The following is an 18,260-nucleotide window of genomic DNA, read 5'->3' as shown; positions in this document are numbered from 1 at the left end:
GAATCAACTTGTAGGGAGTCATGACAGCAATAAAAGTGTGTGAAGAGCTGAAAGAGGAGTGTGCAGCCTTTCTGTAGGGTGCTGGGTGTACCACTCTCAGCAGCATTGTAGCCAGTGACAACCCCTGGGTTGGGATAGGTTTGAGATCTGCACAGGGTCTCCGTGGACCCTTACTCTATGAGCTGAGGTGTGAGAGCCAAGAGGTCTCTCTCAGGAGCCCCAGAATTCAATGGCACTCCTGAGGGAACCTCAGGAAATGAGGATTGGGAACTGACTGCACCTGCAACTAGAATTCTTTTTTTATTCTAATTCTTACTCTTCTTTTCTATACAGAAAGCAGAAAAAGAGATTATGAGTTAGTGCTCTGAATTGACCAGACTTTTTTTTAAGTGAATAAATGGCACAGTTGGGAGTGACAATAATGTGTTATTGCTATAGAGCTAAGTCATAGGAGAGCTTTCAAGATTGAAGTTCTTGTTTGCAATTAACATTTTAGGAGTTTCTGGAAAGAATGAGAAATTACTGTTTATTTAAGCAGCAATTGATCACAACTACAGACTCAAGAAAACATTCCATTATGCAGCAGTATATTTCCTATTTATTTATTTATTTATCTGAAAGGCAGAGTGTCTGAGAAAAACAGAAAGACAAAGAGAGAGAGAGAAATCATCCATCTGCTGGTTCACTCCCCTAATGGTCTGCACAGCTGGGGCTGGGCCAGGTGGAAGCCAGGAGCCAGGAACTCCATCCAGGTTTTCCACATGGGAGGGGGGCAGGGGCACATTAGCAGGGAGCTGGACTGGAAGAAGAGTAGCCGGGACTTGAATCAGTGTTCCAATATGGGATGCCTGCATAGCAAGTGTTGGCTAAACCTATTGCACCATAACACTGGCCCCTAATATTTCCTTTAAATGCTGACATGTATGCGCTCCACATTTACCCATATCTCACAGAATACTCACAATCCACACTTTATTATATCAACAAGTTTATTGTACAGAAAAGAGTCAGGGATCAAAGGCTTGGTCATTGACAGCAACGCATAAGAGCAGCTACTGAAATTGGGCTCCACACCTGGGAGAAGGATGCTAACTACTGAATTTGAGGCACTGATGGTAAATATGATTGTTCCCAAGGACTCACTCCACGTGGTCTTCCCCCAGGTACAGTGGTCCAAGTCTTTTAATCCTCTGTTACCTAATTCTCTTTTCCATTTCTTCCTCTGTATTTCATTTTTCTAGTGCCCTTTAGTCTGGTCTCTCATCTCTCCATCCTTTTTACTCTGTCTTCCTCTTCCTCCTCTCTCTCCAATCTAACAACCTTCTGACCCTTCACTTCTTTTGCCATCTTTTCCTGCTGCCCATCCTACTGCCCCCAGCTTCCTTATCTAGCTCCTCTGTGTCTCTGCCTTTTCCGTTGGAAATCTCCTTTCGTGTCTCTGCCATATTATCTTGTCTTACAGCAGGACATTTCTGCTTCTCTCCGTCTCCATGATTCAAGCTGGTTTTGACAGAAAATGACGTATCACCATGGGGTTTCGTTTTATTGGAATGTTCCAGCTTGAATGATACATCACTCATATGAACACTTTTTGCCAGCTTCTTTATTCTAGACCCATAAAGGGAGAATTCCAAGTCCCAGCTCCTATTACGCTTTATAGACTCTATTTGTTCTGTAAAGTACTTCAGCTCCTGTGTTACAAAGGGAGAAATTTTGAAGCACAACTTTAGCTCCAAGTTTGAGAAGCTCTGTTTTTTTGATATGTCCAATAAAAACTGCATACTAAGGGTCATCTCCTGGTTGTCTGCCTCCAGCAGCTTCTCCACTTCTCTGCAGGACTCCTTGCCCAGCTGGCTGTGGTCCTCTTTCACCAGATAAGACATGGCATGAAAATAGTCTTGGAAGCTAATGTGCAGGAAGCTATAGAACTTCTTGCTGTCACAGCCTTCTTGGTAGTCATTGCTGCTCAGGAAATCAGCAAGCCTGGGTCCATCTAAATTATGCCTCTGGAGGTCAGCTTCTTCAAATAGGAGCTTCTGACAGCGGATCCCCTCAGATGCCAAGGAGCAAAGACCCGTTAGGACCCTGTGCCGAGTAAGCTCAGAGCAGTCCCCCTTGTCATCGGCTGGCAGGAAGGTGGAGACATAGGCAGTGAAGATGTCGGTAGTGTTACTGGGTGTCTCTGAGACTGCCTGGCCTCTCTCCATCTTCTTCTTCAGCCAGGAGCAGACCATCCAGCAAATGCCTGGAACCTGACACGCTTTGTAGAGAACGTCATTTCCTTGCACAAAGTCAAAGGCCTTTCTGGCTTGCTTCTCATCCACGAAATAGGAGCTGAAATACTTCATCCTCTCCCCATCAGAGAAGCCTAGGACATGGACATGGCACGGTTGATCCAGCAAGGGTTCCAGATTCCGCAAAGCCGAGGGCCGAGTGGTGATGAGGAGGGAGCACGTGGGAAGGACCTTTCTCCTAATGAGAAGGTGCAGCATGTTCTCCACAGGACTTGACCTTCTGCTCTTCAGCTGATCTCCCAGGGGCCTCTGCAGCTCATCAAAGCCGTCCAGGATGAACAGGAGCCGCTCTGGCTGCTTCAGAATCTCGGTGACCGGGGCCTCATTGTCTCCACAGCACCAGAAGAGGAGCTGGGACAGTTTTCTTCCTGGCAGCAGAACCACTTCCCTGCAGCTCACATAAAAGACATAATCAAACCGGCCTGGGTACAGGGTACCAGTGGCCCAGTCCTGCAGCATTTTTCTGGCCAGAGTTGTCTTTCCAGTGCCAGCCGACCCTTGGAGCACCACTACGGATGGGGCTGCATAGGGCTTTTCCCCTGGAGCAAATAGAGCCTCCACCATGACAGAGTCCAGCTCCTGCTCTGAGATGGGACAGAAAGGTGATCCTGGGCTCTCGGGGCTGGGCTTGGCCACCAGGAGCAGCTGCCTGTAGCTGCTGTCGATTCCCCCTTCTTGCCTCTTTTCCAGACAGCGCACATGCTCCCGGTATATTTCTCGGTAATCTGAGCCAGACAGATGAGGTATTAGGTGGTAAAATGGAAGTAAAAAAATAATAATAATAAATAAATAAAATCTGACATGGAGCCAAACACTGACTCTGCTCTCTAGTCTCTTTTTCTGGGCTGTCTAACTTGTATCTCCCTGAAGATTACAGTTCTGGTATCATGAAGAAGGACCCTGTATGTGCGTAAGAGTGTGTGCATGTGCACATCTATCCATATGTGAGGGTATTTGGTTGTGGGGGGGTGGGTTGTGAGTGAATGTATGCACAGGGAATGTGCTTAAGGAAACTTGGGCTTTGTTGTGCAGGGAAGGGGTGTGAGTGTGCATCAGCAAGTATGTGTTTGTGCACAAGTCTGTGAGAATGTGAGTGTTCATGTGAAGAGGTGAGGATAGGAAAAGGAGAAAGAGGGAAGCTGGAGGCAGTTAGTGAGAGGAGCCTGTTCAGCCTGTTCTCGGAAAGGACTGGTCCACTTCTAAAGATCAACCAGCTTCTGGGTAGGAGCCATGGCTTTGAGTCCACAGACCCTTCCCATTTCTGTCTAGCAAAGGAGCCTACAGCAGGGAGCACAAGTGAAGTAGCACCTTGACAGTAGGGGCTCCATTTTGGAGAACCTGAGACTCCATTCTGGGAAGGTGCCCCCCCACACCGTGAGACTCTGGTCTGAAACTATGATCTAAAACAGTTAAACAATAGCAGTCCACTACATCACACTTGGCAGAGCAGAGAAACCCCCAGCATGATGGCTCAAGCTTGGAAGTGAATAGGCTACACCTGGGCTAATGATAAAAATGTAATTTGTCTATGTCCTACATATGATTAAAACCAATACCTGGATTAATGTCAAGATTATACTTGGAATTGTTAAAATTATAACTGGTATTGTCAAGATTATAATTGATATTAGTTTCGCATAGGTTTTAGGTCAGCTTGACCCCAGTAACCATGTATTCCCCCCGATCCTAGCAACCATGTATTCCCCTCCCGATTGTGTGGTTTTTGCCTTTATAAACCCTGTTGCTTTGGGCTTCAGGGTCAAGAGTTCTTTAGGGCATGAGCCCACTCTCCACCGCCGGCAAATAAAGGACCATCAAATTTTATCAATGTGTGGAGCTCCTTTGTTCATACTCGCTCAGGTACAACACGAGCACCAGCAGATCCCTCGCTCTTTCCCAGCATCCCACAAGAAGGAATATGAGGCTATTTGGGCTCTATGCCCACCCCACTCTCTACGCTGGCTCCTTGAGGGAGGAGAGACATGGAAGGCTTTCTCTGTGGGAAGTGGCCTGAGCCAAATGCCAGGAAGCAGCCAGGAACAATCCTAAACATCACACCTGATACCAGTTCTTCTAGTTAGTGGAAAGCCCTTCACCAATATCATCCCTATCTCCAAGCCCTTTTTTCACACTTTCCCCTGCAACTAGAGGTAGGCAGAGGAATGTGATGCCCGTAAAACAGTATAGTCTTTATTTTTTAAAAATAAAAAAAATTATCTTATTTATTTGAAAGAATTACAGAGAGAGTTGGAGACGGAGAGAGGTCTTCCATTTACTGGTTACACCACAAATGGCCACAATGGCCACAGCTAGCTGATCCAAAACCAGGAGCCAGGAGCTCTTTCTGGATCTTTCATGTGAGTGCATGGGCCCAAGGACTTGGGCCATCCCCCAATGTTTCCCAGGAACATTAGAGGAAACTGGATCAAAAGTGGAGCATCCAGGACTCAAACCAGCGCCCATATGGGATGCTGATGCTGCAGGCTGGGGCTTTAACCTGCTGAGCCAAAGCGGGTTAAAGAATATACTGGCTCAGTATATTCTTTCTATGAACAAATCCCTACCCTCTGCTCAGGACTTTCCAACCAACTTTTTGTGGAACCCTCAGTTGGAGACCACCTAGGACTATGGGGCACTGAAAACTCCCAACAAAGGGCAGAGGGCAAGGTGAGAAAAGGCATAAAGTACAGGCTATTGGAATCTGTGGAGCTATCATGGGGTGGGTTCTAGTGCCATCCTGACCTCTCCTTTCCCCACCATACTCACCATCCAAACAAACGAGGTTGAGCTGGTCCACAAGTTCCATCAAGTTCATGACCTTCAAAACACTGAGCACCACTTTCACAGCCTCCTGTGCTCCATACATTGAAATCAGTCGAGATGTCAAGTCCACCCGACTCAGGCCCTCCAGCTCCCCTCGGGTCAACTGGCAATGGCCCTCAACCATGGTCATATCCCGTAAGTAGAACTTCAATATCTTGAAACTGTTCTCTTCAAGATCATTCAAGGCTCCAAGCAATGCTTTCTGGGGATTGCAGACTCTCGCCATGGCCTTGGCAATCAAGAGGTAAAGGTTGAGTTCAGACCAGTGACCTGAAAAAGGAGACAAGAGGAGAAGACCACTGGTGAAGGAAGAGTAGCCTGGGACTGGTGCTGTGGCTGATAAAGCCGCCACCTGCAGTGCAAGTATCCCATATGGGCACTGGTTTGAGTCCTGGCTACTCCACTTCTGATCCGGCTCTCTGCTAATGTGCTTGGGAAAGCAGCAGAAGATGGCCCAAGTCCTTGGGCCCCTGCACCCGTGTGGGAGACCTGAAAGAAGCTCTTGGCTCCTGGCTTTATAGGCACAGCTTTGGCCTTTGCAGCCATTTGAGGAGTGAACCAGTCAATGGAAGACCTCTTTTTCTCTCCCTCCCTCTCTCTTTCTTTCTCTCTCTCCCTCCCTCCCTCCCTCCGTCCCTCCACTCTGTCTCTCTGTAACTCTGACTTTCAAATAAATAAATAAATCTTAAAAAAAAAAGAGTAGCCTTATGTGAGTTGGCACTTGGCAACTTGTAGAGTGGAAACCAGGGAGAGATGAGAGACAAGATACAAGATAACTACAAAATTCCAGAAAGATGGGTAGACAAGAAAGCAGAGGAAATTGCCTGGTCATTCCCTGCTGCCTCTTTGGCATGTGGCAGGTGTGACTGCAGCAGCAAATGGATAGGAAGGTGTGTGGATGTACAGATTTTCTCTCCATCCCGTCTCTGTCCCTGTCTCTGTCTTTCCCCCGGCCCAATATTTGTCTCATTTTCCCACCTCCCTCTATTTTTCCCTCACTCCCACATACATTCTTGTTCAGGCTGTATGCCTCCATAAACAGATGAGCTAGGAAAAAAATTATTTTTAAGTTAAAATGTTCAGTTGAGGGGCCAGCGCCATGGTGCACTAGATTAATCCTCTGCCTGCAGTGCCAGCATCCCATATGGGCCATGGGTTCTAGTCCCAGCTGCTCCTCTTCCAGTCCAGCTCTCTGCTGTGATCCAGGAAGGCAGTGGAGGATGGCCCAAGTGCTTGGGCTCTGCTCCTGCGTGGGAGACTGGGAAGAAGCTCCTGGCTCCTGGCTTCGGATCAGCGCAGCTCCAGTCCTTGTGGGACTCCATTTGGGGAGTGAACCAACAGAAGGAAGACCTTTCTCTCTGTCTCTCTCTCACTGTCTGTAATTCTACTTGTCAAATAAATAAATAAAATCTTTAAAGAAAAAATTTTTTTCAGTTGAAGTGAGCCTGTCCCAGGCTGTGTGAACCTACACAGAGCATGGGAGAAGGCAAGAAATTAAAACATCTGCACTCATCAGCCTCACAGACAGCCACTCATGGGATTTCCGAGCTGTAAGTCTTCTAATTCAGAGAAGGAAACAAGTTCAAATACCCGCAAGAACAGGAAAAGTTGCTTTGGAGTGCTTACTTTGTACCATGTGATTTGCATATACTACACTTTTTTTTTTTTTTTTTGGAAAGTCAGAGTTACACAGAGAAGGAGAGGCAGAGAGAGAAGGGTCTTCCATCCGCTGAGTGCATGTAAGTCTGACTTCCAAATAAATAAATAAATATTTTTAAAAGTGGGGGAGGGTGGGCCAGCGCTGTGGTGCAGTGGGTTAACACCCTGACCTGAAGCACTGGCATCCCATATGGGCGCCGGTTCGAGACCTGGCTGCTCCACTTCTGATCCAGCTCTCTGCTATGGCCTAGGAAAGCAGTAGAAGATGGTCCAAGTCTTTGGGCCCCTGCACCCGCATGGGAGACCTGGAAGAAGCTCCTGGCTCCTGGCTTCCCAACGGTGCATCTCTGTCCGTTGCGGTCAATTACGGAGTGAACCAGCGGATGGAAGACCTCTCTCTCTTTCTCTCTCTCTCTCTCTGCATCTCTCCTCTCTGGGTGTAACTCTGACTTTTAGATAAATAAATAAATCTTTAAAAAAAAATAAGATCAGTTTGCCCCAAAGCTTCAGGTTGCATGAGAAGACTCAGGGCTCTTCTATAAATCTCTGATTTTGGAAAAGCTAATTCAAGGAAGAAGAGAGAACAACCCCAGGACCTGCCAAGATGATTCCAGTCTGGGTTGTTTCCTCCTGTTCAGATTTAGGGGGCTGAGGATGAGGCAAGGATGGCTCAGCTCTCTGATGTGGGAACCCAAACAAGCCAGGTGCTGGGGCTGAGGTAAAACAGATCTCGGTTTCTGTTCACACAGCTCTGCAGGCCACGCCTGATTCCTCTCAGCCCAAATCCACTAGTTCACTTCTGTTTGGTGGTGCTGCTATGAAAATCGTAGATACGATCAACCAGATGCCTACATATCAGGCTGAAACCAATCAAGAACCCCACCTATGCGTCTGGAAGCAGAGACGCCCACATGTTGCATCTGTCGGTAGAAAGAACAGCTGTTCCCCAGGGAGGGATTTCACCTCAGTCCTTCATTCTTTGGAGTGGAGAGAGGGGAGAGGCTGAAGGCATTCTTGGGATTCTATCAGCAAGGGAAAAAGAGCCCAGCAGACTCTCGATGTCCCTCACTAAAACCCTTAACCCTCTTCTCTGCCTTGACCTCATCAAGCTGGGGCAGTTTGAATAAAGAATTAGGAACTGAACGAAGATGTCACCACCACTGGAGTTTGTGCTCCTCCAAGGTATAAAGGGAAGAAGACAGGAGCTCCATGAAATAAGAATGCAAAGACAAAAACAGATTCCTACCAGGCAGCCGGTCAGCTGGCCGAGAAGGGATATGCATCCCCAAAAACCCTCACAGAAGCAGAATGGGTTTCTCCAAAAAGAACATCTCCAAGAAGAGAAGATTGGAGAGGTAAACTGATGGCTATCGGCCTTCTGAAGGAGCCTGGGAAGCTACCAGCACATGGGGGAAACCAGCAGTCAGTTCTAAGAGAGCCAGATAAATGAAAGCCAAACAAGAACATTAGTAGCTAAAGGGAAAGTAAAACAGAAGACAGGAAGCCCCATATTAAACTACATATAGTCAGGGATGAATAATGTTTGCCCAGAGATAATAATGTAACTACTGAATATCGATCTGACTGAAATTTATAATGTAACCATATTGAAAGAATGGTGATGGAATGTACTTGAACAGAAGCCAGTAGATAATACCTAAAATTGAGCAATCAGAAGGTAATTCTTTACACAAACTATTTAGGAGTGCCGCGATGTAAGGAAAAAAGAAACAGGTGAAAGTTGCTGCCTTGGGGAAGAATTGGGGGTAATGGGAGGAATGAACGACTGTTTTGAGGCACATGCTTTTTCAGCCCAATTGGCTTTTTAAATCATGGGAAAATACTACTTTGATAAAATAAGAACTAATTTAGAAAAGAAAGCATAGGAAGTAAAGACGCAGAGTTCACCTATGCAGACATTTCAAACAAGCTTAGCAACAAAATAAATTTAAAAGATCCTGGGGAAATGTGGAAAATATGGCATCAAGGTTTTGGGTGTTTTTTTTTTTTCCCCATGGGAGAAGGTGGAATCTATTTGAATGCCAATGTAAAGTATCCAGTAGAGGCAGTAGGTTAAAATTGGAAGTGAAGGAGTACCAGAGGAAGTAATTGAGAGTGGAGGTTGGGATATGTTCCAAAGCAAAGGCAAAAGATTGGCCTTTGGCAGGAGGATGAAGGCAATATCTCCCTGCCTTCCCTAAGAAAAGTGAAGTGGCTGTTTGGCAGAGAAAGGCAGGTATGTGGGTTCTGTGGTCAGAATATGAGCGTGTGCATGTCTGCTGTGCCCTATATTCTCTATTAAGATGAATAACAGCATCCCCTGAGAGTGACGGGCAGAGTGAGGGGTGGCGGCTGAGAGCCTTCCCTCCTGTGTGCCTTCTTTCCTCCTCCAAGGCCTGGTGCCCATTTCTTGGCAGCTACTCCAGAGCTCAGGGGAACAGGTAGGAATAGAAACTGCTCTCTTCCAGAACCTTAACCAAGCTGAAGCTAGAGACAAAAACAAGACAGCCAAGAAGCGAGCCCAAGAGACCAAAATGGGAAAAAATAGTGAGATATACTCACATAAATGGGCTAACAACACAGAAGCCACTTACTGTGAAGGTTCCCAGCCTGGAGATCACTGGGGCAGTGAAGCTGCTGAGTCACACCTAAGGAAGAAGTAGAAATTACATGCAAAGGAACCAATTGTAATTGGAGGGTGGAAGCGAAAGATGAGATGAGGCCTCCCTTCTTGGGGGAGGGCCTGGTTGGAGGCAGAGCTGACAACAGGAACAACTTCCCATAAAGAGAGAGAATAGAGACAAATAAGGACCAAGGCCAAAAACGGAGATTTTCCAAAAGCCACAGAACAGATACAGAGACATAAAAGAGAGAAATGAGCAGATAAAACAGAGATGATGCTAGCTGGTAGCTATGGCTCGCTCGCTCTCTCGCTCTCTCGCTCTCTCTCACACACACACACTATACAGGGTATTTCTTGATATCTAACTCAAAAACCAGTGAACACCAGAGTATATGTGAATGAACTGGAGTTTCTAAGCCAAACTGCTGGAGTTCCCTGCCTTTATTATAATCTGTTCCTACCCATGCAGAGAGTATACATCTTTTTTTCTAAGATTTTATTTATTTCAGAGATAGAGTTATAGACAGTGAGAGGGAGAGGCAGAGAGAAAGGTCTTCCTTCCGTTGGTTCACTCCCCAAATGACCGCAATGGCTGGAACTGTGCTGATCCAAAGCCAGGAGCCAGGGGCCAGGTGCTTCTTCATGGTCTCCCATGCAGGTGCAGGGGCCCAAAAATTTGGGCCATCTTCTGCTGTCCCAGGCCACAGCAGAGAGCTGGATTGGAAGAGGAGCAGCCGGGACTAGAACCAGCGCCCATATGGGATGCCAGCGCCACAGGCAGAGGATTAACCTAGTGCACCATGGCGCCAGCCCCAAGAGAGTATACATCTTTACACTCATGTTTCCAGGACTCCTTCTGCCTAACACAGGCAGGGTCCCCAACCCCAGTCCATCCCCTCCTATGCAACAGGCCATTTGGAATGGTTTCCCTAAGCCCCAAATATGGTCACCATATTCTTTATTCCTTGGTCAGCTCTAATGTAGGCTCCAAGCCTTTTATTCACTCCCAAAAGGGAGTGGTTACACAGTCTGATTGGCAGGTGGGTGTACAGGTGAGGTCAGGTAGGGGCATGAGATCGTGAAAGGGGCGGGGTGAAGATGTGGTCTTCCAGCTCACAAATCTAATCGATTTAATCCTGTCTGCCTGCCTATATCAAGATGATCATCAGAACAGAAGCTTCCCGTGATAAGATAGCAGCGGTCATCCATCTACAGCATGTTGCTGGGTCCTGTGTGAAGAATAAATCTGATCCCTCAAATACATCTCTGTTCTGGCAGCGGGTGGCGCTGTGGCCCTCTCAGGGCTGCTTTTCTGGAGTTTGCTCACAAGACTGAGGTCAACTTGACAGTGCAACCTGCACTGAGGCAAAAGATCTGTGGAGAGATTGAAGAACCAAAGTGACTCCATTTTAAAACAATAAAAAAAAAAAAAAAAGCCTCCCTTTCCCATAGCAGACCCGAGTCCTTGTAAAAGCAGGCATTCAGGCATTCCGGAGGTATCCAAGCTTACCAGGGACAGCTAGCTCGGTAGACCAAGGACGGCACAGTAGATATTGCTGAACAAAGTAACTCCCTGTGCCCAAAGCTTCCATGCTGTATGTAACTCTTTTTTCCTGCTGATATAGCCCTTTTTTCCTTTAAAAACTCTCCCAAACAAAGACCAGGGCCTCACTCCTTCCTCCGCTTTGCCGGTTGGTTGGATGGGGTCCCTGTCACGGCTTGTACTCCCGAATAAACCTTGCTTTTGCAGTTCGGTGTGATCAACTCTCTGGGGGTCTCTGCAGGGATCTAACAATCTGGGCACAACATATTTTTTGGTGCCCAACTAGAGAAAACCTGGGAGGAGTTACTCAAGGAAGCCAATACAGAATCACCAGTAGGAAGAGTGTGAAACCTTCATAGAGAGTCAAAGAGATTAACGGGGGGCCAGCACTGTGGCATAGAAGGTTAAGCCTCAGCCTGGAGGGCCCATATCCCATGTGGGCATCGGTTCGAGTCCTGGCTGCTTCACTTCCCATCCAGCTCCCTGCTATTGTGCCTGGCAAAGCAGCAAAAGATAGCACAAGTACTTGGGCCCCTGCACCACATGGGAGACCCAAAAGAAGCTTCTGGCTCCTGGCTTCAATCTGGCTCATTTCTGGCTGTTGTGGCCATTTGGGGAACTAGCAAATGGAAGATTGGTCTCTCTCTCTCTCTCTCTCTCTCTCTCCCTCTCTCCCTCTCTCCCTCTCTCCCTCTCTCCGTCTCTCCCTCTCTCCCTCTCTCCCTCTCCCTCTCCCTCTCCCTCTCCCTCTCCCTCTCCTCCCTCCCTCCCCCTCCCCTCCCCTTCTTGCTCTCTTATCTCTTTCTATCAAATAAATAAATAACCTTTTTTAAAAAAAAAAATATTTTGTTTGTTCTTTTGAGAGGTCGAATTACAGAGAGAGAGAGACATCTGCTGGTTCACTCCCCAGATAGCCACAACAGCTGGAGCTGCGCTGATCCAAAGCCAGGAGCGAGGAGCTTCTAAGTCTCCCACAAAGGTGCAGGAGCCAAAAAAAACACTTGGGCCATCTTTTACTGATTTCCCAGGCCATCAGCAGGGAGCTGGATCAGAAGTGGAGCAGCTGGGACTCCAATCAGTGCCCATACTGGATGCCGGGGCTGCAGACAAATGCTTAACCTTTATGCCACGGCACTGGCCCCTCTCATTCTTTTTTATTACTGAGTAATATTACATTGTACGGATGTGTCATTATTTGTTTATCCATTCATCTGTTGATGGAATCTTGATTGATTAACACTTTTTGGCAACTATGAATAAAGCTTCTATGAACATTCATGCATATCTCTGTGTAGACACATTTCATTTTTCTTGGACAGATACCTAGTAATGGAATGGTTAGGACATAGTATTTATAAGAAGCCATCAGTGGCCGGCCCACGGCTCAGTAGGCTAATCCTCCGCCTTGCGGCGCCGGCACCCCGGGTTCTAGTCCCGGTCAGGGCGCCGGATTCTGTCCCAGTTGCTCCTCTTCCATTCCAGCTCTCTGCTATGGCCCGGGAGTGCAGTGGAGGATGGCCCAAGTGTTTGGGCCCTGCACCTACATGGGAGACCAGGAGAAGCACCTGGCTCCTGGCTTCGGATCAGCATGGTGCGCTGGCCATAGCAGCCATTTGGGGGGTGAACCAAAGGAAGGAAGACCTTTCTGTCTCTCTCTCTCTCTCTCTCTCACTGTCCTCTCTGCCTGTCAAAAAAAAGCCATCAGGGGCCAGCACTGTGACTTGGTAGGTTAAGCCTCAACCTGCAGTGCTGGCATCCTTTATGGGTGCTGGTTTCTGTCCCAGCTGCTCCTCTTCCAATTCCTCTTCTGATTCAGCTTTCTGCTATGGACTGGGAAAGCAGTAAAAGATAGCCAAAGCGCTTAGGCCCCTGCACCTGCATGAGATATGGAAGAAGTTCCTGGCTCCTGGCTTACAAGTTAGAATTGTCTATCCAGGAAAACTGTCTTTCAAGAATGAAAGCAAAACTATAACTATAGTTTGGTTATAGTTTTTTGTTTTTAATTGAAGATGTAAACTACTAAGGGAATATTAAGAGATGTATGCTTCAAAGAAGGGAAAAGATTTCAGAAGAAAGTCTTAGAGACAAGAAGAAATATCATACAGAGAAAATGGCAAGCAAACCAAACCATATGTTATATTTATTTTTAATAATAATGTTTAAATCATGGGAGTCTTTTCTCCATCAGGGAATAATGAACAATAATGCATAAGAAAGAATGGGAGATACCAAAGCTAAAGCAATTTTAAAGACTTGTTTATTTGAAAGGCAGTTACAGAGAAGCAGAGGCAGAGAGAGAGAAAGAAGTCTTCATCTGCTGGTTCATTCCCCAGATGGCCACAATGGCCAGAGTTGCACCGATCCAAAGCCAGGAGCAAAGAGCTCCCACGCGGGTGCAGGGGCCCAAGCACTTGGGACATCTGCTGCTACTTTACCAGGCCAGAGCAAACAGCTGGATTGGAAGTGGAGCAGCTGAGACTCCAACCGGCACTCATATGGGATGCCGGCACTGCAGGGAGCAGCTTTACCCACTACGCCACAGCGCTAGCCCCTCTCTCTGTCTTTCCCTCTCACTGTCTGTAACTCTAAATAAAATCTTAAAAAAAAAAAAAAAAAGATGATGATGAAGAAGAAGAAGAATATGTAGTATGGTTAAATCCAAAGAATGGAGGAATGATAAGTGAGAAAACGCTTATCAACAGAAATGTGATGTAGCCACATTAATGTCAACAAAATAGACTTGAAAGAAAAAGTATTGTTAGAGATGGGCAACACGTGGTAGTAAAGGTCCGATTCACCAGAAAATTTTAACAATTCTAAGCACATGAATATCTGATTAAACAAATCCACAGTATATGGAGTAAAAATTAGAGGGGCCAGCGTTGCAGAGCGGCACTTTAAGCGGCTGCTGGCGACATCAGCATCCCATGATGGAGTGCCCAATCAAGGCCTGGCTGCTCTGCTTCCATTCCAGCTCCCTGCCAATGTTCCTGGGAATGCGGCAGAAGATGGCCCAAGTCTTGGGACCCTGCCACCCGCCTGGAAAACACAACTGGAGTTCTGGGTTCTGGCTTCAGCCTGGTCCAACCCTGGCCATTGTGGCCATGTGGGGAATGAGACAGTGGATGAAAGATCTCTCTCTCTCCCTCCCTCCCTCCCTCTCTCCCCCTTCACTCCCCTTCCCATTTTCCCCCCTCTGTGTGTGTCTGTGTCACTTTGCCTTTCAAATATCTACATACATCTATTTTTAAAAATTGACAGAGCTACAAAGAGAAGCTGACATCATAGCACTGGGAAGACATTAACTTTCTTCTCTCAATTATTGTGAAGTCACACAAATGAAAATCATTTTTGTATAGATTTAAAAAGCAGAATTATAAAGCTTTATATTATGAACATATATTGACTTCTGTATCTCACATTTGAATGATAAATGTTCTGCTAAAGCATACCTAGAACATTTATAAATTCTATAATAAATGACTATAAAAATAAGATTTGATACATTTCAAAGAATAGATATTATATAGACATATTCCCTAACAAAAAATAAAAATTAAATTGGGAGTTATTAACAAGAAGATCAAGGGACAGGCATTTGATCTAGTGGTTTAAATGCCTGCATCCCATACTGGAGTGCTCCGAGCTCCACTCCCAATTTCAGCTGCCCGCTAATGTACACTCTGGGAAGCAACAGATGACGGCGCAAGTAGCTGGGCTCCTGCCACCCATGTGGAAGCCCTGAACTCCCAGCTCCCAGCCCTAGCCTGGCCCAGGGTTGTGGCAGGCATTGGGGGTGAACCAGGGGAAGTGAACTCTCTCTCCATCCTTCCCTATGTCTGTTTCTCTGCCTCTCAGATAAATAAATGTTAAAAATGAAAATATTAGGAAAAAATGTATTGTATCCCATCTGCAAATAGCAAAAGCACATATCAGAGTTGTCAGTTTACCCAAATAGATCTTTAGAGTCTGTGAAATCTATCAGATTTTATACACTTCTAAAATGAGCAAAGGACCAAGAAGAGTCAAGGCATTCAAAGCAAAGGATGACAGACAGGAGGAGAACTTGCCCTCCTAGCCTCTGAGATATTTTCTAAGGTAGTAAGACAATGTAATACTGTATCTGCTATACCAGACTTCAAGACTTATCCTAAAACTAGGGGTATGGCAATAAACATGGCACAGTGTTGGTGCAGAAGACAATCTACTGTCCAGACTAAGAGCTTCAGCACCATCCCACTCTCTGAGAGTGACACACCAGTTCCAGGAATGAGAGGATGGGTTCACCCAACCCCTCAACAGTGATTCTTCTGGATCCCCTCACTGAGAAAACGTCTCAAGGGTCAGGCTGTAGGCCCAGGTAAAGTGGACACCATGGTTCCTGTAACTTTCACAGAAAGACCTGGGGCCACCCTAGAAGTCCCTTTTCCTGCTGCTATGAGCACCAACCATGTGGTCGTTGTTCTTGGGCCATGCTGGATCCAGCCCTAAAGATAACTCGGTGAGAGGGGCAGCAGATGCAACTCTGTGTTGTTTTGTGCCCCATCACAACCTGAATTTGAGGGGGTTGGCCAGGCATCCTGCTGCTAGAATCTTTTTCTTTAACATTGTACATATTTATTGGGTACCAGGGGACGATGTGATAATGTCCGATCACAGAAAACACACCTGTCTCCTCATTTATTTGTGGTCCTGCTGCTAGAATCTAAGGAACTTGAAGAGGCTTTAGTTAGGCACGGACTAAAGTTAGCAAGACCCCCAAACAAGGGGGAGCAAGGGAAGGCCTGGGGCAGGGGTACAACTGAGATGTGGAGATCAGAAAACCAGAGAACCGAAAAAAGGGAGTCCCAGGCCAAAGAGGTCTTGGAGAGCCCTGGAGAAAGAGACATGTGACATGTGACAGGCCTCCTGGGCAGGCTGGCTCCTTCAGAAGGGGCTTTGGGAGGATGGTTACTGGTTGGCAGGGCGAGGTTCTCTTTAAAACATTCCCCTTGCAGAAAGCAGACCTGAGGCTAGAGCTCTGTGATGCTATTTTCTTAATTGGTTTAATGTTTCTTTTTTTATTTATTTTTTATTTAAGAGAGAGATGACCACAATAGCTGGGGCTGGGCTGGGCCAAAGCCACAAGCCAGGAGCTTCCTCCCAGTCTCCCATATGGATGCAGGGGCCCAAGCATTTGGGCCATCTTCTGTTGCTTTCCCAGGCACATTAGCATGGAATTAGATCAGAAGTGGAGCAGCCAGGTGGTGGCTTGACCCATTCCTCCACAACGCCAGCTCTGATGCTGTTGTTTTTTATTTTATTTTATTTTTTTAAATCCTTACTCTTCGCACTAATTCATTCTTTTTTATTTTTTATTTTTATTTTTGACAGGCAGAGTGGACAGTGAGAGAGAGACAGAAGAAAGGTCTTCCTTTTGCCGTTGGTTCACCCTCCAATGGCCGCCGCGGCTGGTGCGCTGCAGCCGGCGCACCGCGCTGTTCCGATGGCAGGAGCCAGGTGCTTATCCTGATCTCCCATGGGGTGCAGAGCCCAAACACTTGGGCCATCCTCCACTGCACTCCCTGGCCACAGCAGAGAGCTGACCTGGAAGAGGGGCAACCGGGACAGGATCGGTGCCCCGACCGGGACCAGAACCCGGTGTGCCGGCGCCGCAAGGCGGAGGATTAGCCTGTTGAGCCACGGCGCCGGCCTGATGCTGTTGTTTTTAAGCTGTGTGGCAGTCGCTTGTCACCTCCCTGGTCTTAAAGCGCCTCCAGGTAGAAGGACCTTAATTGTGCTGAATTTCAGTGTAGGAGACGAGCGGGACTGGAGGGATCAGTGCAGGTGCCCAGTTTCCTGGGAACTGCTGGCAGTGGCCAAGGCAAATCGGCTCAGTAAATGGATGGGGTGGTTGACCACTAAGGTGTAGTTCATGCTCAGCTCTGCCCAATGAAGGACATTAAGGGGGTTGGCCAGGAAGCCAGGCTCCGCTCGCTGAAGAGTTGAGATAGTCTGGGCTTCCTCTTGTGGACCTCCCATAGTGTGGTCTGCAGGTGGGGCTGCCACTTCAGCCAGTTACTGAGGAGGTCAAATGGACTCAGCAGCCTACATAGCTGACATTTAATTTGACCCTGGCAGGTGTGACCCTGGTTTTAAAAGCAGAACTTCTCCAGTGTGTTCCTTTGGACAACCAGAAAACCCATGGGAGATGGTTAATTTTGTGTGTCCACTTGACTAGTCCACACTGTGTCCAGACATTTGATCAAACATTATTCTAAGAGTGACTGTGAGGGTGTTTGGGATGAGACTGACATTTGAATCCGTAAACTGAATAAAGCAGGTTGCCTTGCCCTAAAGTGGGTAACCCTAACCCAGTCAATTTAAGCCCTGAATCAAACAGAAGGGCTGAGTCTCCTGCAAAGGAGAGGGCCCTCCTTCAGCCCGTGTCCTCTGGCTTTTGGTATCAAGCTGAAATAATGCCTCTTCTTGGGTCTGAGGACTACTGATTTTTCAGAGTGGAATTGAAATCATCAGCTCTCCTGGATCTCCAGCTTGTCACTTGCAGGTCTAGAGACTTTTCAGACTCTATAATCACAAAAGCTAATTCTTTACAATATTAATATGCATACATATACATACATATATATCCTGTTCTGTTTCTGTGGGGAATCCTGACTAACACACCTTGTGCACAGTACATTCCCACATACCAAGGGAACCTATTTTCTCTCTTCCCCATACCTTCTACTTTTTCCTTGATGATTCTGGGTCCCCAGAGACCCCTCAGACAGCTACTAAAAATTCAGGATCCTGGGACTGGCATTGTGGGATAGTGGGTAAAGCCACAACCTGGAACACTTGCATCCCATATGGGTGCCAGTTCATGTCCCAGCTGCTCTACTTCCGGTCCAACTTCCTACTATTGGCTTGGGAAAAATAGTAGAAGATGGCCCAAGTGTTTGTGCCCCACAACCCAGGTAGGAGACCAGATGAAGCTGCTAGCTCCTGACTTGGGCCTGGACCAGCGCTAGCTGTTGGAACCATTTGAGGAGTGAACCAGAAGATGAATGATGTCTCTCTCTAACTCTTTCAAATAAATGAATAAATCAGGATTTATTTATTTACTTACATATTTATTTATTTATAATATATAAGGTATACTCATTTATAATATAGAATATATTTATAATTATATATAATATAAATTCAGAATCCTGGGTATCCACATACTTCATCCTCCGACCATGCCAATGACCTCTTTCCTCTTGCCCCTGGGCTATGTGACTAGAGAAAGAAAACAAAGCTGGCCAGGTCCTTGAGCTCCCAGGCCCATTAG

At 46.7% G+C, this 18,260-nt stretch overlaps 1 protein-coding gene across 2 annotated transcripts; it reads right to left on the bottom strand.

The window, feature by feature from the left end:
- Positions 1 to 900: 900 nt before the first annotated feature.
- NLRP10 (NLR family pyrin domain containing 10) lies at positions 901 to 9,398 on the bottom strand. 2 transcript variants are annotated; one of them, XM_062198123.1, is made up of 3 exons: positions 9,371 to 9,398; positions 5,061 to 5,387; positions 901 to 3,019 (listed from the first exon to the last, which is right to left on the bottom strand). In XM_062198123.1, exons 2-3 carry the CDS (start codon positions 5,341 to 5,343, stop codon positions 1,332 to 1,334), a joined length of 1,971 nt encoding a protein of 656 aa, XP_062054107.1. In that variant the 5' UTR covers positions 5,344 to 5,387; positions 9,371 to 9,398; the 3' UTR covers positions 901 to 1,331. The 2 variants fall into 2 exon arrangements, with proteins under 2 accessions (XP_062054107.1, XP_062054106.1); XM_062198122.1 differs by having other exon boundaries at positions 9,339 to 9,392.
- Positions 9,399 to 18,260: the final 8,862 nt, after the last annotated feature.

The sequence above is a fragment of the Lepus europaeus genome, chromosome 7, assembly GCF_033115175.1.
Source record: "Lepus europaeus isolate LE1 chromosome 7, mLepTim1.pri, whole genome shotgun sequence".
Taxonomy (NCBI): domain Eukaryota; kingdom Metazoa; phylum Chordata; class Mammalia; order Lagomorpha; family Leporidae; genus Lepus; species Lepus europaeus.
This window is presented reverse-complemented; position numbering and strand designations above follow the sequence as displayed.